The following is a 21189-nucleotide window of genomic DNA, read 5'->3' on the forward strand; positions in this document are numbered from 1 at the left end:
GAGAGTTGACAGACTCCCAAACACGAATGTAATATATATATTGTGAGGAGAGCAGAAAAGAATTATCTGTGGTTGGCCAAAAATTGTTTTGTTAACCAAGTCATTTCTGTCATTTTGCTTTGGCTCGATCCAATCTTACAAGATAATGAAATAGTAATATTAAAAAAAAAAGGTAATTTTAAAAATTTTCAAAAAAAAAATTCCTAGGGATTTTTTTTTATTATGCTATGATATGTTGTCTAAGAGGGGTACCCTCCTTCCATCCAACCTTTTTTAATTTTTGGAGTGGGAGCCCTGCAAATGAAAAAAAGTCCCAGAGTTTTGCTTTTCGTATTTAGTAGACACCCTGATGAAGTGTAGCGCACTATTTACCAAGCAAAATGGGCAACATGACCATACATCCCACTTTTCAAGATTTTTTTTTTTTTTTTGGTTTAGAATCATCAGTTTACCATTCTTAATGATGCCAGATAACTTTATCTTCAAAACTTTTGAGATTTTTGACCGTTTACTTATTGGTGTGCCACAGGGTTGTTTGGTTTAAACCAAGTGGTTTTTTTTTCAAGAAATCAAATAAAAGTGGACTAAATATAATTTTTTCCTTGAAAAATATCATATTTGTTCATTATTAGCCAAAGTTTTTCATTCTCACCACATTTTATATTCGTGGGGTACATTCTGATGGTATATCTTTAAATGGTATAAGATGGTTGAATGGTTTTTCCTCAAAAAGTCCAATATATAAGTGGCCTGAATATATATTTTTTTTTCATACGAAGTATCTTAGTTATTTAAATTTATGTATAGAAGCCAAAGTTTCTTATTCTTACCACATTTTCTAACCTTTGGCTGCATTCTTATGCTTTATCTTTAGCAAATTCATGAATAAGGATTGTATTGTACATCGAAATCTAGTGGTGCATTATCTCACAGGGTTTTTTTCCTTCACGAAGAAGCAGCAACAGTAACACATCTCGTACTTTATATCACTGTGATAACATAAATAGGTCTTTTTAATATTTTCACCATTAAGCCCAGTTAATCAATGGTTTTACTTTATAGTAGTAATAGATTTATAAGAAATATAATCAGCTGTATACAGGGTGATTATAAAGTTTTGATTCCAAAACTATACAATAAGAATAAGTACTACTGGTCAAAATAACTTAAAAATTTGCATGAGTACTCCTGAAGCGACGGAAATTTCTTTTGGCAAAAGAAAAGAAAAAAAGTGCGAGTATAGTGCAAAATGTGCAAGGAGATGATGATGTACTTGGCCAGCAGTATAATCTATTTTGTTCAACCATATCATTTTGGCACTTCAACAGCATCAGTGTGTGGATACCACAACTTTTATCAAGATTCACGTTGTAGCACCAGCAAAGCAACTGCTGATGAATCAATTTGACAATAATAGGATCACACGACACCTGGCTAGCCGTCAGTTCACCTGACCTTAACCTCTGCAACTTCTGGCTGTGGGGAGACTCCAAAATGTTGTGAACAGTTGTCGGATTTCAAACTTTGGTAAATTGCAAGCACATCCACATCATGACCATGTCATTCTCTGATCTGTTGTTGAACAAGCATTTTTGTGCTTTTACCTCACAGCTAGAACACAGTGGACAACATATTTAACATTTCTTTAGTAAGTTGTACTTATTTGTTTAATTACTTTTTGTGACATTTCCATGAATTGCTAATTAAGTTATTTTGCCCTAACTGGCTATTATTTCCATTCTTCGAGCAAATTTGTGTTGGATGAGTAGTGTCATTAATTTTACATTTTAAGTATTTTTCCCCCTTTGCCATATAAAATTCTATTGCTTCAGGAATATTCATGTAAATATAAGTCATTCTGATAATGGTTCTTTTTTACAGTGTTTTGAAATCAGAACTTTATCACCCTGTATATTGTAAATCATCTCTAATTAATCAGCATTATTTATGCTTCAATAAATACATTATATTCATCTAAGTTTTATCACAGTTTTTGTAAAGTAGCTTCTTAATTAGGCATACTGAAAGTAACCGGAGAAAACACCTTTGTATATTATATGGCTAATAATATTAAGAATTTTCAAACAAAAGTAATTCATTGATTTGATCGCATCAAAAAAATAATTAAATTGCACAAGTTGGTTTTTTTTAAAATGTAAGAAATTTTTATAGATTAATTAATATGGAAATAATGTGTTAATCACATTAATAAACATTTTATTTTAGTTAATTATTAGAAGTTTCAATGATTTTTCAGAAATTTTATTGTTTTTAATGTTAATACTATTTAAACCAAAAACAACCTTGTTTAAACCAAGAAAACCCTGGTTTTTTGGGGTTTTTTTAATCAACCCTGGTGCGCCATCATCTCACACTTATCTTGTAAAGATGATGTATAACAAGGTGATCATTGTTCAGCTTTTTGATCAAAGAGTTGTATAACAAGGTTATTTTTATTAAGAAATTAATTTAAAAGTGTTTCTGGTGCTCCAGGGACCAGACAAGTGAGAAATCGAATTCTCCCTTGGCCTTCATTTGACAGTTTTGAAAAAAATACCAAATGAGTGCACGAAAATTCCCACTTGCTACATGTGATAGAATACGGGTTGGCTCTTGGTCAATGCGACCCATGCAGTTGCACAGGACGGTACTCAAGAGCAGCACTAAATTCAAGGTGAATGGGTGAAAAAAGTTCATCGACAAAAAAATTGGAGAATTATTTCTGTCCTCTCTTCTGGAGGGCCAAATCTGTGATGAAAGAACGGAAAAAACATTCCCTTGGTAATTGTGAGGGAGGCAATGCCGTCTTAACGCATGGGCCCACCCAAGCACGACTTGAGGCCCTTTCTCCTGAATTTGGCATATAGGCTTCCGATAACGTATGAAATGAGGTCAAACTACTCTTGCCACTCATCCGGAGAACAACAAAAATCTTCAATCGCTGTTTTCAGCTACTTTTTTTTTCTGAAAAAAAGTTCACTTTAATTTATGCATTCCTTACATTAATATTTTTTTTAATTTCATCAATTTTCGCTGACTTGCTGTACTTGACGAAAAATTCATGTATCCTTCAACATAATGGAAAATTTTGCTAAATTTTGCAACAATATTATCAAACTGGGAAAACAGTGTTGATGAATCAGTCTTCACCATGGACACAAGCCGTTGGTAAATTCAGGGTATCTACAATCATGGAAACGTGACAAAATCCTAGAAAAATAACAAAATGAGAAAAAAATCACAAAATAAGAGAAATCACAGATTTTTTAAAATGTATTTTTGGATTTTCCCGCCAAATTCCTGTCCCCAATTTTATCCTAGAAAACCATGCATCTTATCAGACTTTTCTTGATACTAGCGATCGAGCATTTGTGGTGGCGGCTGAAAATGAGTTTTCCAACTTTGGGTACACACATAGTTGCAGTTGGTTTTCGATTCTGAAGGTTATCTTCATTATAGAGTTGTTCAAATTGGGTTAAAAACCTGAATTTCAATTTTTTTTTTTTTTTTAGTTAAAACCTATACCGCAAAGTAAATATTTTTTTTCAATCACTGAATAATGAGTGTTAAAAATCACAAATCCCACCAATTAACATGTGCTAAATCGCCAAACATTGCAGTTATTTCCCCAACTTTTTCTCCCTGAATGAAAGATTTGAATAGCCAAATTGCTAAAACTAACAAAATTTCAGCAGGAATCATGCCCACAAAATTGGGGGAAATATATTAATCATAAATATTCATCCATAGTCATTTTCTCACTTCTGATTTGGAACATAAGTAGCACCTCCTAAGCACTGCCTGATGTACCAAAGAATATTTTTAAGTTTCCAAAACCATCTTCTAGTCAATCCTTTTGACTGGAGTTACAACTTCTACTCCTGAAAGAATGGTAGTGCCGTGATTGCACTAACACGTAGCTATTTCAACTGGGTACTCACATTTAGTTGTTTGAGAACAAACCTCTCAATTATGGGTGAAGAAAATCAGCCTCGGATTAGCTGTAAATAGCAAATTCTGATTTAGTGGCATTTTTGTTGTAGGAATAAAATTACTGTGGTGTTGGATAAATTTAAAAGAAAAATTCTCTTTGTCATACTCTATAAGACTGGTCCAAACTCTATGTGCCTAGAACTGTATGTGTATTTTTTTTGTGAGTATTGTGGCTGCAAATGCCCAAATTTTGTTGCTAGTTCTACTTCATTAACTGCGATATAACTGTTACCATTGATACATATTGACCTCTTTGTCGTTTTGGAACACAATGGTGCAATGGGCACCACTGCTAGAAGCGATACCTAACTGTTATTTGCTGTAAGATTGCAGCAAAGAAGAGGCTCTCAAAATGTTTTTGATTTAAAAATTGAGGGAAAAAATATTTCTTCTCGAGGTAATCTCTATGTATTTTGTGCTTTGGGGGGGGGGCACCCTGTTCTTCTGAGCTAACACAGTTTTTTGAAGCAAAATGTTATCCTGTGTATGCTACTGCATATATGTATATAAAAACTGTATTTTATTTAATGCCAAAATCTTAGTGCTACAAAAACAACATTGTGGCTGCTACAAAAATCAAATTTTCATTTTCCTCCGAGAAAGGGGGTAAGCAGGAGGAGCCAAAAATAAGTCCTGAACAGGTAGGGTAGAGATTATGTCTCAAGCCACCCCAATAGATTGCACCCTTGTTTCTGATATTACGGTCCTATGCCGTGTCTGTTCCCTCAAGTTTTCTCAACATCTCTGTTGTTGAGGTATGACTAAAAAGTGTGATGTTATGTGAATTTTACTGTTGGGAATTTTCAAAAATTTTGAAATCTTAATGCTGCCGCCCCTTACAACCTGCTGTCTGGGTGCATTGCACCCTCGCTTAAGCCACCCCTGATAACTTTGATACCATAATACTTTTTGTACATATTTATTGCATATATCACGCAATATTTTAGGTATGCATCTCATGTGTCATAATTAAAATTATCACTTTGTCCTAAACATTTACTTCAAAACTCTGCATTTTGAAAAATGGTTTAGCAGTGATATAGTCTGGATTGAAACACTTTAAATCATGAAATATTTTTTTACTGATTATGTTTGAACATTTCAAGATTCTAATATCAAGATTAGAACATTTCAAGATAAAAGATTCTAATATCATTGTTGAATGTACAGCCAATTTGGAATACAGGATTAGAGATGATCAAACGGTGAATATAGGAATTATTTTCTGCTCTTGCTTCTTTTAATTGTGTTGTAATGGCCCCAAGAGTTAAAAAAACACTTCTGTCTGAACATATTATACAAACCTAGGTATGTAAATAAAATTTGTCCTAGGTAACAAAAATTTGAGTGTATTTTGTATACTGCAGAAGTTCCAAAAATTTATGAGTTATTGCATTTCGCTTGGGGAGTGCCTCCTATAGATCTGCCCCTGGATATGAGAGTAGGTATGAAGTATATTTCTCTCTTCACCCTCACCTCTTTCTCCTCTCATGTACATGAATATAGTAGATAGAACCTATTTAACCTTAGAGTTAGAAGCTATAGTAGAAGCTTTTACTTCCTGGTCACAGAGGTAAAAAGAACTTTTTCCCCATAGGGTTGCAATGAAGTTTTTGTAGTGATGAGGAGAGAGGAAAGAAAACAGAGACTTGTTTGAATTTATTCCACTGACATTTGGATGCAATATCATGTCCTTGATTATAAAGTGGTTCAGTGCTTAGAAATTCACGCATAATTTTTTTTATGATGGTGACCATAACTGTCCAAATTTTATTGCCAAATACTTTATTAACTGTAATATAATTATACACGCATCATTGACACCAGCGATTTGTTTCTCATTTCCGGGCACGATGGTGCAGTGGACACCTTGTTGGGTATCAATGATATAATGAAAGAGTCCAACAAAGGTCAAGGAAAAGTCACCAAATTTTCTTTTGGATATGTGGTATAGACACTCAGTTTAAGCAAAAATGAGTGTATATTGGAATTTGTTCACCATTCATCAACTATAGAAGGTATGCACTTTTTTAGAAGGAATTATTTCAGAACTGTCCGAATATTGAGAAAAATAAGACTTTTTTGATGGTAATATGTAATGAAGTCTGCAAAAAACTTTAGTGCTGTCACACAGTGAAGGATATACATTAGATTGTGTTTGACAAAAGTTTCCTTCTAAAGTTGCTGCAATTATAAGAAGTTTCAGTACCTTTTGCATACAACAGAAATGAATTGATTGTCAATAGAAAGAAGTGGGAAGTTAAATTTTTAGGTTAAGGTTTGTAAAGCCAACAATTAAAATTTTGAAGCAAGGAATATATATTTATTTATTTGATTGTATGCCCATCTCCTTAGAATGAAGTGATTATAAGAATAACGTTTTATTATTTTTGGTATATCAATTTTGATTTTGTTTTTTGCTCTGAACTTATTTGTGAAAATTTATCTCATTTTAAAAGGATTTCAAATAATATTTGCAAAACCAACTGAATTGTATTTAATTTTCAATTACCCAACTTAAACGTCCAGGAAGAGAGGATATTCTCTAATCAAAACTTGTCCTTATGAGCTGATTATGTTAAAAAAAATATTCAAATTCTTTTAGGTAATGAAAACAATTATATTTCATGATATAAACATTTTTTTTCCTTTCTCATTATTTAAAAGAAAAAAATATTCTTGATTATTCCCAAAATTTTGCATTCATGAGATTTTGGTTGATCCATGAAATGATTTCGTTTATATATTTACACTTTATTTACAACGGATAATATTTACATAATACAAACGGGAATGTTGGTAGAGAAAAATGTGGCCCGTGCACTGCGAGACACAGACATGTGTCGGTGAGTAAGACAACATCAACAACAAACAAGCAGAGTCAGACGCCTTTGACTCCCGATTTTCTGTTGCGTTGCCATGAGCAGAAAATAGAATAATCATTATACAAGCTGCGAAGATACGCTAGCGTCATCGTGCGGGCAGCACTACAAGATTATTCTCATCTTTATAAAACCTTTAATGAACTCGCTAAAGCCTCTTAGAAGACAGACAAAATTCTCTATTTAAATTTGTGATTAGAAAGTAATTATGTCCAAAATGTTTTTTTTTTTTTTTGTTTTAGGCAACAAGAAATTAATTATATTTTATAACAAAAAAAAATAGTTTTTCTTTTAATTGTTTAAAGTAATATTCTCTGGTATTCTCAAAAATTTTACATGCAGAATATTTTCCTCTCACATCTCTAATGTTAACAATATGTGTTTATAGCTTACTGAAATAAAGCCATCTGAAGCAAGTCATATCCAGACACAAACACTACCTACACGAAAAAACTGGGTGAACAAGAGACGAAATATATCATCTCAGGTAAATTGATATATTTGTCTCATTTATTTTTACATTCTTTCAAAGTTCTCAAAACTTAACCCAGTGCACTTGACATCAAGAAATGAGAATTCTCATTTTGAAACAGGTGAGTAATTTCACTGATAAATTCTTAGATAAACAAAATCATATATCATTCCCCCTCGTGCTAGAAGCACGAATGTGCTATGTCCTTTGGGGGAAAAAGGAATGTGGGAAATGAGGTTTGAATGTTTACTCTACCCATTTTACACTGTGGGAGTTATTTTCCTCAGGTTTGTTTGGTTTAAACTATGTAAAAGTGGCCTAAATACAATTTTTTTCCCTTCAAAAATATTATCTGTGTCCTTTATTAACCAAAATTTTTCATCTTTACCAGATTTTCTAACATCGGGTACATTCTGAGGGTGTACATTGGGGTACATGCTTACATATCTTTAGTGCTGTAGTGGTGGGTTGGTAAGATACGGAGTTAGAGATGGGAAGAGTTCAGGGTACATGGGTTCAAACCCACCCACCTCCAGAAAATTACACTTTTGGTTGGCTGAAGTTGGTTTTCTGTGGTTCCCAACTTCAAGGCGCAAATGCGAGCTGATCTCCCCGTTAAAAAGTCTCGCCACAGAGAGCAACAGTCATACAATGATAAATCATTCAATCATAACACTTCACTCATAGTTAGAAAAACTGGTGGCAGATGGCAGCACTACACATAACAAGTATTACAGTGAAACAAAAAAACTTCACGTCAGGTTTCACTACACGTGCACGCACATTCCCGCATGTACCGATTCGTTGGGGGTTCCACAGGGGGGGGGGTTAGCGGGGTGCATGTGTGGTGTAACAGTAGTAGGTAGGGGATCCATGATGGTCAGCCACCTCGTTGGGCAATTTGCCTGTTGTGGCGTTGTATTTGTATTTGTGGTATAAGATGATATAAGTTGTTTTTTTTTTAAACAAAAATTGTGCATAAAAGTAATGTGAATATACAGGGTGTCCTGTAAGTGCTAATGCACCCTTTATCTCAGCGACCATCTGTCTTAGAAGTATGACTCCAATTTAACAAAAGGTTCAAAAATTACCCTGTACCAAATTCGAGAATGGAAATACAGTGTGTCACAAAATGAGAAATCTACATTTTTATACAGTCCCCTTGTCCTCTAACTTTCAATTAGAAAGTTGTTGCCCTATATATCCTGAGGCCAACAAAAAAAAATTCTATGTTTCTAAGTGCAATATTTGCTAAGATATTTGAATTCAAAAATTGATGAAATGTTATGAAAGAACAGCAAAAACTAACAGACAACACTCCTTTCCCGACTTTTTTCCGGTTTTTTAATTCAAATATCACAGCGAATATTGCACTTAGGAACTTGATCTTTTGTTTTTTTTGTTGACCTCAGGAGAGATAGGGCAACAACTTTCTAATTGGAAGTAAGAGGACAGGTGGCTCCTTTTACCCCTCTTAAAACATAAAAATTCAGAAATAACCGTATAAGAATTCAGATTTTTTTATTTTGCTATTCACTTTATTTTCACATTAAAACTGACACAAGGTACTTTTTCAATTACTTTTGAGCATTTTTTAAATTGAAACTATACCTCACAGTGGATGAGATAAAGGCCACATTAGCATTTACACCCTGTATATATTTTCCATGAAGTACCTTAGCTACCTAAAAGTTATATACAGTACCTAAAATTTTTCATTCAACATATTTTCTAGAATTGCGCTACATTCTGATGCTCTGTCTTTAGCAAATGCATGAATGAAGATTGCATCATGTCCTCCAAAGCAGAATGTTTTGCATTGTTCTGCACCGAGCCCATGGCTGACTGCAAATGTTCTACAGTAAAAATTCCTCCAGATTGTTCTGCAAAGTACATTGCAGATTTCGGCATATTCTGCTTTGGGGTATCACACATTATATGTGCTGAGGTGTATTTATTATCTCATACTTTTTTTTTTCACAAAGAAGCAACACCAGTGATTTCATCATTATCACTTGCTAGAGACAGATGGTCTGCCCAATAAAGACACCAGCTGCCCCTAAGGACAAATACCCATGTAGGGTGGTTCATTTTACCTCAGATGTTTTTCATTTTCTTTCCATAAGAAACAGCACATCTCATACTGTATATCAACCAGACTTAATATTCAATAGTTTTTTATACTTTCACCATTAACTGCCCCCCCCCCCCAGTTAATCAAGTTTCTACTGTACTGTAGTAAGTAAAAGATTCATGAAAAATAATAAACAATGTAAAGGTGATTATAATTAAAGTATTGATTCCAAAATGCTGTAAAATGAGAACCACTGATCTGAATTTTAAAATTTTGCATGAATACTCTTGAAGCAATAGAATTTTGTTTGGCAAAGGAAAAAAAACATTGGATTGTATGGATAGATGATGCTGTACTCTGGCAGTGATAGTCTTTTGCACACTCGTATCATTTTGGCACTTCAACAGCATCATTGTGTTGAAAGCACAACTTTTATCAAGATGCAAATTGCAACACCGACAAATCAACTGCTGAAAAATCAATTTTGGGAGTAACAGAATGACACAAAACCTGGCCAGCATGTTCATCTGACATTACCCTTTGCAACTTTGGGCTTTGTGAGTACCTCAAGAATAGTTGGTAGTACCTCTACCCATTATATACAGTAGTTGGATAGCAAACTTGGTTGAATTGAAAGCAAATCGAAAGGATTAAAACGACTCGCTCTGTTCTGTTGTTCAAAAAGCATTTTTACTCTTCTACCTCAAAGCAAAACATGGTGGACAACATATTGAACATCTCTTGTGTTGCGATGCTATGATGGGAATACCTTTTGAGCATAGTGCGGATGATGGAAGCTAACCATATTAGCACAATATGCCAAACTTAAGCACCAGACAGCTGTTTCAAGGCTAATATAGCCCCTTCGTTAGTGGAAACAACTTGTTATAGCATAGGCCACTTGCTGAAATCAAAGCACGTGGTTGAATTAGAAGATCTTGTTTGATCATCATCACTATCACACATCGGCTTCTCATCCAATCATGTACTTTGATATCAGTGAGTGGCTTGTGCCTTAACAAATTATTTCCAGTGACTAAAGGACTAATATTAGCCTTGAAACATTTATCTTACACTTAATTTTTATATTTTGAGCTAATATCGTTGGTTTTCATCTTTTTACATGTGATGCTAATTAAATTGTCATTTTGCCTCGACTGGCTATCGTTTCCTTTCTGCTAACAAATTTCCTACATGTTAGATGAGCACAGCACCATCTATTTTACATTTTAAGTAATTTTTCCCCTTAGCCAAACATAATTCATCAGGATTGGACAAATCATTGAACAATGTAGGCATCACAATTTTTTTAGGCTCCCAAAAAAATTTTACCCAAAGAAAAAGATCCAAATAAATGTTTTTTTTACCTTTTCAGGGCATAGTGACCCTCTTTTACGTTGGTAGATATGTTGCTATAAATTCCAAATATTTTATGCTGCTCTGTCTGCGATTTAGTAACTACACAAAAAAAAAAATTAGGTGCCAATACTAATGTTTTAGTCGCCATCGCTACCTGACGCTTGTCCAGCCTTGAATTACATTATTGATTATTAATTGCTTCAGGAATATTGATGTAATTTTTCAAATCATTCTGGCCAGTTCTTATTAAGCATTGAAATCGCACCACAGAGGGCAACAGGCCTACAATGGTAAAATCTTCAATCATTATACTTCATTCATAGTTAGAAAATTTTATAGCAGATGGCACCACTACACATAACAAGCATTACACAGAAACAACTGTACATTAGGTTCACAACACGGACACACATTCCAACATGTACCAATTCATTAGAAGTTCTGCAGAAGAATATGAATGAAGTGCATGTCTGTTGTGGCTGAAAGCGACAGAAATAGTAATGGCAGCCTGTAACCAAACACGTAATCATGCATCAATTTCACTATGGGTATTTAAATATTTAAAAAAACTATCAGTTTTTTGTTTTTAAAAAAAATCAGTTTTTGTACCAACCCTGGTTTTCCTAAAATGATTTGTAACATGTTTCAATAGGGATACACATTAGCATTTCAGGCAAAAAATAATGTATCCAATTAGCTGATGAAAAAAAGTGAAAATTTGCACATTTGTGCTTCTAGCCTGAGGGGGGGCAGTTGTAAATTATTACATTTGTTAGTGAGTATATTTACATTATACCAGGGCTGGGTTTTTGACACGACAAGCATCAAAAACTGGTTTAAACCATCAAAAACCTAAATGAGTGCCTTTTGATAATGTTTGAACACAATAGGTATACAACATGATAAAAACTTACTTTTTTGCATATGACAATGTTTTTTTTTCTAAACATTAATTTATTACAATAATTAAAACAAAATATTAATTATAATTTGCAATTTTGAATTCTTCAACATAAGAGTCTAGAACATAGATAAATAAACCATAAAATTATATTTTATAAGCTACTCATTACCTGTGTTCAATTTGCTAAGTGGAATAGAGCTGCTTATTCAAAATATGTATGATCAGGTTTTTGACCCCAGAAACTAACTCAGTATTAAAACTGTCAATGATGTCAAATAGTTTTTGTTAACTTGATAGATATGTTAAATAACAAAACACTTACTTTTATTTATATTAAAGGATTTTATATTCAGGATGTTAATTACTGGGGAAAAATATCTATTTTGATATTTAAAATTTTCTGATTAGCCCAAAATTTTATTCCATATAAAAATTCTCACGCAGCATCTGTTAATGCACTAATTAAACTCATTTATTTTCACCTAAAAATTTCTTAGATCAGGGTTTATAAATTCACAAAGCTTTAAAGAGTATTTTCAACCAAAGCAGAGCTGACAAGACTTGATACCCAAAGCATTTGTTTTGCATGTTTGAATACAGCTTCAATTGGAAAGCCATTGCATTATAAATGCTATTAAATGTACCATATCATAGTGCAAAAGTAAGAATAACTAAGTTTGACATATACAAGCTAGCATTGCCAAATTCAATGACATTTTAGTCCTACAATTTAGTATTTTGATCGCTAGATATATTTCAATGTTATGCACAATAAGAGTATCATTTTAAGTATCAGTGGTTATCTAGATAATTTAATAATAACGGAAATCAACATTACGTACATGATGTAATAAACTTTTTTAAACACTTATCTGTTGTAAAAAGAGGACAGCAGACGGTTTATATCAATACAAACATATATAAGCAGTTGAAGAAATTTTGGAAGGTCAAGAATCATCTTGAATCAAAGAATGTCAAATTGTTCCATAGTTTTCCCTTCAATGTTCATGTTATGCTTTATTCAAATTTTATAAGAAAAAATCATATATATTGTCCAAAATAATTCTGTCGAGAGTAGAAAATTATTTTAGAATCATATTAAATATTTATTCTTTGTATAACATAGCCACTTTAAACATTACATGCAATTAACCTGTGCATTTCCAATAGGAATTTTTATATCGAAAAGCAATATTTGAGGTTTTTGAAGGAGGGTTTTGACTTAACAGTTTAAACTGCGGTAAACCGCCATGTGTCAAAAACCTGCCAACCCTGCATTACAGTCAAACAACTTATAATGAACCTGATTTCAGCAAGAATCTGGATTTAATGAGCAAATTCATGTATTTGCTTTGGTACAATGCCAATTGTATAGGCCTAGCAATTCTGGTGCTTTTAGTAAGCAAGTTTTTCCACTGTAGCTTGGTTTTAATGAGAGATTTAAAAGGAAAACCGTGAAAAAATTAATGCAAGAAAAACCAAAAAATGTTTGACTTTCTTTCACCACTTTCATAATAGGGAGATAATTCACTTGATGAGAGGTGTCTGTCAATTGAATGGTTTAACGAAAGGTTTATCACCCCTTTAGGTTTGTTGTCAATGTTGCAGTATGAACAGCAACACTTTGTCTATACGCAAAATTGCTTGAAATACTCTAAATGCAGCTTTGCCTAAAATGGAGGAATTGGCATTGAAAATCTTGTGCTTCTCTAACGTAAGGTATAGCAGAGTTCAAAGCACAATAAATGCAGTGGGCATAATTAATAATTAACTTTTATTAGTTATAAAGTGAAATGAGTCAAAAACGGAAAATAACATTACATAATACTCACGCAATAAGTACTCTTAGTACACACATCGACTGGTGACAAAATGAACTGATTGGCAATATAACATATGCTTTCTCCAAGTTACAGCTATGATTAACGAGATATCATAACTCAACGCTCCTCCCTGATATGAAGCCCAATACCTTTACGGATACAATTAAAAATTACTTTTGACACTTTGTCATGATATCTGCCCTTTGATCTCGCGACATTACATACATCACAGGCAATACATTATTTTTTCATTTTCATGCAATAAATGAAATTGAACGTCAATATGCTTTGATCTGCGCTGAAATTGCAGATTTTGTACCAGCTTTATAGCACTTTAGTTGTCCACATACAGAACTGGAATGTCATTGAATCCAATTAGCTCTTTGACTAACAGCTTCAACCATGGTTGGCAAGTTTTTGCCATAGGTGAAAAAACCACCTGCACATCTATCCTCCAAATTTGTTATGCATGGATTTGAATTTAATGTATACATTGTATTGTAGGTCTGTGTAATTTTCGTGGTGACCAGAGCTTTTTTCAAAGGAATAGCCAACTTAAAATTAGAAAACTATTTTTAGCCGATTACCACTGCGCAATCGTGGTTTCAAACTCGAATTTTCACTAAAGGCAAAATCCCCCTGCCCCAAGAAAATTAAAAATTTAAAATATTTTTGTAAAAAATTAAAATTAATAGAAAATAGTCTTATACAATGTTAATTTAAAATTCTTTTTGAGCATTAGTGACCCACAATTTCTGTGGAAGAAATCCTTCTGCCCATCCAAAAGCCAATTCTGCATACACACTAATGATTTTCACGGTGCGAAACAGTGACTACCACATAGCAGCTAGATGACGAAACTGTGAATATTCAAGGTAGAGTTTTTACGGATTAATGTTTTTTATTCTGAACGATCTCTCAGAAAATGTTTCAAACTTTGTCTTTCAGGCTGTCTTTGAATGTCTGCAAATAGCCATGAAAGTACCGTAATTTTGTGTATGTAACTGGAGGGGGGAAAATCTGCAGGGGAATAAAAACTCCGAAATTTGAAATTTCTGTACACGGCCTCTCATTAAGGGAAGCGTTTAAATATCTTCAACAACCCGCATGTATATCAATACAATACAGTACAGTATACAAAGTAGTAAAACCACTTTTCAAGGTCGAGCAATCGTGATGGACTGTGAAAAGAAGAAAAAAGAAAGGGGAAAAAAAAGTTGGAGTTTTTTCCTTACTTTCTCTTTTTGGAACTAGAAAGGACGTGAACCAAATTTTTATGCTTCCTTTTCTGAAATTCCGTGCATTTGTCATGCTATAGCACGTCAGTGGCATCTCTGCTATAAATATGAAATTTGTTCAGTAGTTTTAATTTGTGATGCAAGGACTCACCAAGAAGGGGTTTTTCAAAATTCAACCCCTAAGGAAGTCATAATGAGGTTCAAAGGTTATATAGGGAAGTCATATCCAGCCGAAACCGCTGAAACTATAAATATGAAATTTTATCAGTTTCATTTCATGATGTAAAGAGTCAGTAAGAAGGGGTTCTGCAAAACTCGATCATAAGGGGGGGGGTTCAAAATTTATATGGGACAATCATCGCTGAGCCCAAACTGCTGAAGCTATAAATATGAAATTTGGTCACTATTATATTTTATAATAAAGAGATTCGCTAAACCAGCATTTACTTATTAATTATGTGTATATAGTATATACACATACATACATTGAGTGCATGTTCTTTGCCCCTCCCCTTGGAAAAAGTTGAAATGATGACTCTGAGACCAGATCCACACAAGCAAAGCCTCGGGTAACAGCTAGTTATGGATAAATGTGGTAAATTTGAAAACAAATTTTATAGTGAACTACCAAATGGTTGTGAAAGCGTAGAAGACAAAAGTGATTATTGAGCTACTGATATTGTTTCAATCTAATATACAATGAAACCTTGCTGCAATGTCCATGGATGTATTGATAAATCTTTCATCAAAACAATATTTTTTCTAATCATGTTTGAAATTGCCTATAGTCTAATGTTTAAACTCCTCTTGGTACCATGATATCTTTTACTATAATAAATCCCTGTATAACAATACTTTTTGAAGAGATTCTGAAACTGATAATACAATATTTTTTTACATATCTTTCAAAATCACTTTCATTTTAATTGGAAGTTGCCCCTTTTTTTTGTTCTTCCAAGAGTGTTTAATAAACATCAGAATTTTTTACCACCTGATCACTGGAAGTGTTAATGAAGTTGTAGGTATTGCTGCTTACTGTGTAAGACACAAAAGTGTAATTTGGTAAACCACTTTACAGAGACAATGCATCTAATTTAATTTTATTAATCAAGTAATCTAATACATTTTTTTTCAGCAAATATTCATTGTTGCATGTCTGGTAGCACATAATGTTAGTCATCAAAGCAGAGTATACAAAAACTATGACGTATGTCGCAGAAACATTTCTGTAAAAATACTGTGTGTAAAGTATAAATATGGATAAACACTCGGAAAAATACCTCTTCTGTGTATGAAAACTATTATGAGAATTTTTACTGCAGTACAAATTCTTTGTCAGCCGAGGGCTTGTTGAGGAACAATACAAAACATTCTGCTTTTGGTATGATAATGTTGCCTTCTGATATAATGATAATCCTTCTACAGCGATATTTTTAGTTGGTCTTCTGAGTATCCTTATATTGTTCCAAATAATGTCTCTCACAAGCACTTGAGATAGCAAAGCATAAAGCAATTTCACGAGCAACACAGATTTATTTTGCAGAACAGCTATTACACATATTAACAAGCAGTGATTTTGACGAAACACGTTAAAAACAAGAGTGACCTACAAATAAGATGATCTCAAAAAAATTGGTTTTTTTAGTTCTCCAGTGGTAGCACTTATATACGGGCTGGAAAAGCTTTGAGAGAATTCTACCCTATTCTTGTGACATCTTTACACTTCTCGTATGACATCACCAAATTATTGCTGTCACCAGACTTGCCAAGTACGTCATCAATTTGGAAGATTTACAGAGAAATGCATTAATCCTTTCAGACCTGCATCAAATTCACCAGAGGAAAAAATTTTTCCATGACAAAAATATATCAATGTGGAGCCTACATTAACAAAATGAAAAAATTATGGAAATTTAATTTTCAAAGAAATTAAAGCTTTGTCCATTGAGATGGACACTGTTTCTCAATGGTTGCAAAACTCCTGAAATCTTGTTTCGATATCAAAGTCTAAAATATTGTATTCATAAATGTAGATTCAAAAATAGTCATGTCTGAATACAGTTTTCTCATGGCCTTGCATGTAAGAGCCCTGTGACAGCGTATGGGCTCACTAAGACATGGCCTACGGGTGGGGCCTCTCAGTTTTTAAGGAGCCTCTGATGAACTTTCATAGCAATTATTATTAATTGTAAGAGAACTGAAAGGGTCTGTTGGATTGCTCAGCCAGGGGTCCATGATGTGGCAGGGGGCCGGTTTACAGAGATCAAAGTTTGCATGATAATTGAATGAGTTCTTTGTTTATGAGATATATGTATATGCATACAACATTTTTGTATTTTCTCACTTATCCATAGGGTATTAAATGGTGATGGTGATATAAATATTGAGTGGGCTCGAGACAATGGGTCCTAAGTTTACGTTTATGAAGGGCTCATGTGCCTTCCAAAGGCGGTTAAAAATACAATTATATATATTTCATAATTTTTTTTGATTGAGTTAATCATTTGATCATTTTTGTCGCACCACTGTCATTTTCTGCACATGAGGGCTAATTAGACTGGGACCTACAATTTATTGCCAATTCCGAATGGCAGGCTTATTTTTTATACTCATCGAGAGGCTGGTGCGCTAACACCTCTATGGGGGGACTCCCTGCGGTAGCAATTTTTTGCTGCTGTCAAGTCGCTGTTTTTTGTTGTACCATTGTATCAGGAAAGTTTTCTGACAAGGACGAACCGGGTATCAAACTCGCAACACCTCTAAACATCCTTTGGTACTTTGGCGAGTATCTTATGGACCGGCTACTGCGCCCCCAATTTAGTCTGTTTACAATACTATTACTCTACGAAAATTCAGTTCTTAAAATTTTTAAAAAGTTTTTTCTTTTTGATTTTTGATTGGTTTAATAAAGTTCCTTAAACTTATAAATTCAGTAAGACAAAATTTCAGTGTTCTAATTCTTTTTCCCAACAAACTAGTGCATCCCACGGAATGTGGATTCTGGGTGCTATGTACAGACTATAATATACTAGCCTGGAGTATATATGTAATCGGGTTTGGCTTTGTGGTTTATTCAAATTAATTATAAATGCAATTGGGTTCAGCTTTCTTAATTAAATACCATTAACTGAATAAACAGGAAAATTGAACCTGATTGCATTTAATATTAATTTGACTAAACTAGAAAGCTGAACCCGTTTACATATGCTCCAGAACGAGTGATGAACTCGGTGAATCACACTCGCATGCGTAATCACTGGCAATTTCAGTAAGTCTGATAAATTTTCTTAAACATTAAAAAAAGTTGTGAATTTACTACATTTATTCGTTGCTATGTATTATCCTCAACTCGTATTGGTAAAATACGTTACATCCTCAATGAATCACCTAAATTTAAAACAGTGTTTGATCACGGTGATGTTGATTATGTTTGCACATGTTGATAAATGTTAAGAAAGCCAGTGTATATTTACAAGTCTGATAAAAGTTTTGGTGTTTCTGTCTTGTTTGCCCTCATTTTATTTTAATTTGATTTTTTATAGTGAAATTCTTATAGTGCATCCATCATGTACAGACAAAACTGATAACGGGTTAAATTAGTGATATTTCTGCATGGTTTTCTTCATAATTGTCAAACACAACAATTTTATTTGAGAATTATGCTTAATCGCAAGTAAAAGTGATAAATGCAGTAAATTTTTTCACAATTATCCGACACGATTGGTGACCTAGCAGAGTTTATTGCTGTTATATTTTGCTTTTAAACTATGTGAATATTAGTAATGTACTAGTATACTCATAAAAGAATTGAGAGCAGAAAACAGCATTTCTTCAAGTAGGCTATTTCTCCTATCTGTATTGAATTTTATTTTCATTTCTTATATATATATATGTATATCAGAGATGCCATTGATGTGCTATAACGCGTCAAATACAAGGAATTTCGGAAAAGGACGCATAAAATTTTTGTTCTAGTTATAAGAAGAAGAAAAAAAGTAGAAAAACCTCCCCAACTTTTTACCATGTATCATGACCGCACGATATTGAAAAAGTGGTTTTACTACTTTGTGCACTGTACTGTATTGATATACATGCGGGTTGTTGAAGAATAAGATAAGGGATATCTCTAGTTGCTTTCCTGAATGAGGGGCCGTGTAATTGTCAAATTTTGCAGTTTTTATTCCTATGTGGATTTCCTCCCTTCCGGTTACATACTGGAAGTTATGGTACTTTTGCAGCTATCTGTCAGCATTCAAAGACAGCGTCTATACAGTAAATTTGTTCTTTTCCTACAATATTGCGAATGCACATTTTTTTAAAATCCTAAAAAGGATTGGAACGTCCGTTCAAATTATAAAACTTTCCTTAGATCGTGGAAAAAAAACAATCTGTAAAAATTCTACCTTGAATATCCACAGTTTTGCCATCTAACTGCTATGTGGTATTCAGTGTTTCGCATCGCAAAAATCACAGGTGTGTATGCAGAATTGGCTCTTGGAGGGGCACAAGGATCTAATTCTTCACAAAAAGTTTGGGTTACTAACACTCAAACAATTTTAAATTAACTGATAGTATAAAAGAAATTATTTTATTCCAATATTTTGATTCTCTACAAAAATATTTTTAATTTTTGATCTTCGGGAGAGGGAAGAAGCTCCTCATAACCCCCCCCCCCCCCAAAACCCACGATTGTGCAATGGTAATATGCTAAAAATGTGATTTGTTTTGAGTTGGCTATTCCTTTGAAAAACTTCTGGTTGCCATGGCGATCACACAGACCTACAACACACATGTATACATTAAACTTCAAATGCACTTATTACCAGTTTGGAGGATGAATGTAGGGCTGCAATTGGGAGTGGGGAGGGACAGGCTGGTCCAGTGTCCCGAGCTCTGAACTAGAGGGGGGCATCAAATTCACCCTTTATAACTGCTGCTTCTATATTACATGGGTGTGCCAAAATGTGTGCTTTTCCCGTTTGAGAAAGTACCTAGTTGCGGTGCTTGATAGATGACACCACCTACTGAATAAAAAACACTCCAAATGCTGGGCACACATGAGCACACTGTTAAGTTTCTCCAACACAAATCTGACATAGCTCCCATATTCAGGTGTGAAAATATGTGGCAGTTAAATGGCAACACAGGAGTGGGAAAATAAAATCATTTTTCCAGGAAAACCAAAGTATGAGTAGGGAATCAGAAGATAAGTGTCGGAGAGAGAGAATCTAATTTGCTTTATATTTGATTAGAAAACATTGCAAGTGATAAGATTTTTTTTAACGAAATGTAAAATCAATCGGAAGGGAATATAGATTGATATTTATTAGAAAATATATAAATGTGTGCCTCCAACTGTTAATTAAAGTGGATCCTGCTTATAACGTTTTTCAAAAAACCGTCATAAAACACATTAATAGGAAAACATTTTAAACGGGAAATCTTAATGAGAATTACTTATTGTTAGGACCACAGTTCTAAATGGGAGGAATGTTATAAGCAGCATCAACTGTATATTTGTTTTAGATTTATTATATGTGCGGAATTTCCTACGTTAAATTCTAAGTGATAATGTCAGCCCGCCGTTCTTTCCTCATCGAGCTGACTTTTACTTAATTAAGTATTTAACCAATTATTAATTCTCAAGATTCGATCGTATAGTTGCAAGACATTAAAAAACATGATTACCGTAACCCAGGTAACAAGCATGGAGGCAAGTTTAAAGTATAAAAATTATTTAATATAGAAGTTTAACACAGCAGACATCAATATAGACTATAATGTATCTCCTTAACAATTATTGTTTTATGCTATCAGCACCATTGCAAGTAACCTGTACTGTATCTGAGATGTTACACACTATATACGAATTCAACAATTACATAACTGGACATTACGGGTTAAGGGAACGATAGAGTGGTGTACTCACCCCAGTCCTCATTTGTGATCTCCTTGCCATCTTAGTGGCTGCTGTTTTTCCACATGGCACCGCGGCACTACCTACACCCGGCACTATATCCTTTTCATATCCAGCACTACGGCCATTTCATATTCCGCACCTCAAACTTCTGGGAACCTCAACTCTGTCCTCCAACTTTCATCTCCTCCTCTATATTGTATCTTCTCATTTTACATCCTCTTCGGCTCCTCCTTAGAACTTAGAACCTGGATTCGCTCAGTCTTGTAATTTTTCTTTCCGTGCTACATTTTAATTTGAGGCCTCAAGCAAAGGCAATTCGATTGGACTTTCACGTGACCATTCCAGAGATCTGTGCTATTCATCCCTAATAAATTTCGCCCCTTTCTAAATAATCAGAATGCCTACGTGCACCGATCACCTTCATATCAATACCTGAGGCAACCCCCCCCCCCCCATGTTACATGCAGAGCACAGGTGCTCTAATGGGCGATGGCGCTTTGTTTTGCTTTGTTTTTATATTTCCT

At 33.9% G+C, this 21189-nt stretch overlaps 1 protein-coding gene across 9 annotated transcripts in view; it reads left to right on the forward strand.

Moving 5' to 3' along the window:
• Positions 1-21189, forward strand: part of LOC149080510 (uncharacterized) — a 195123-nt gene that overhangs the window by 96274 nt on the left and 77660 nt on the right. For all 9 annotated transcript variants that reach the window (XM_089239601.1, XM_089239596.1, XM_089239604.1 and 6 more), the window contains one exon: positions 7264-7362. In XM_089239601.1, the coding sequence (XP_089095727.1) occupies positions 7264-7362 (99 nt within the window). The remainder of the gene's footprint in view (positions 1-7263; positions 7363-21189) is intronic.

The sequence above is a fragment of the Pholcus phalangioides genome, unplaced genomic scaffold (assembly GCF_987345545.1).
Source record: "Pholcus phalangioides strain wild (caught in Gottingen) unplaced genomic scaffold, Ppha-v1.0 ptg000011l_1, whole genome shotgun sequence".
Classification (NCBI taxonomy): domain Eukaryota; kingdom Metazoa; phylum Arthropoda; class Arachnida; order Araneae; family Pholcidae; genus Pholcus; species Pholcus phalangioides.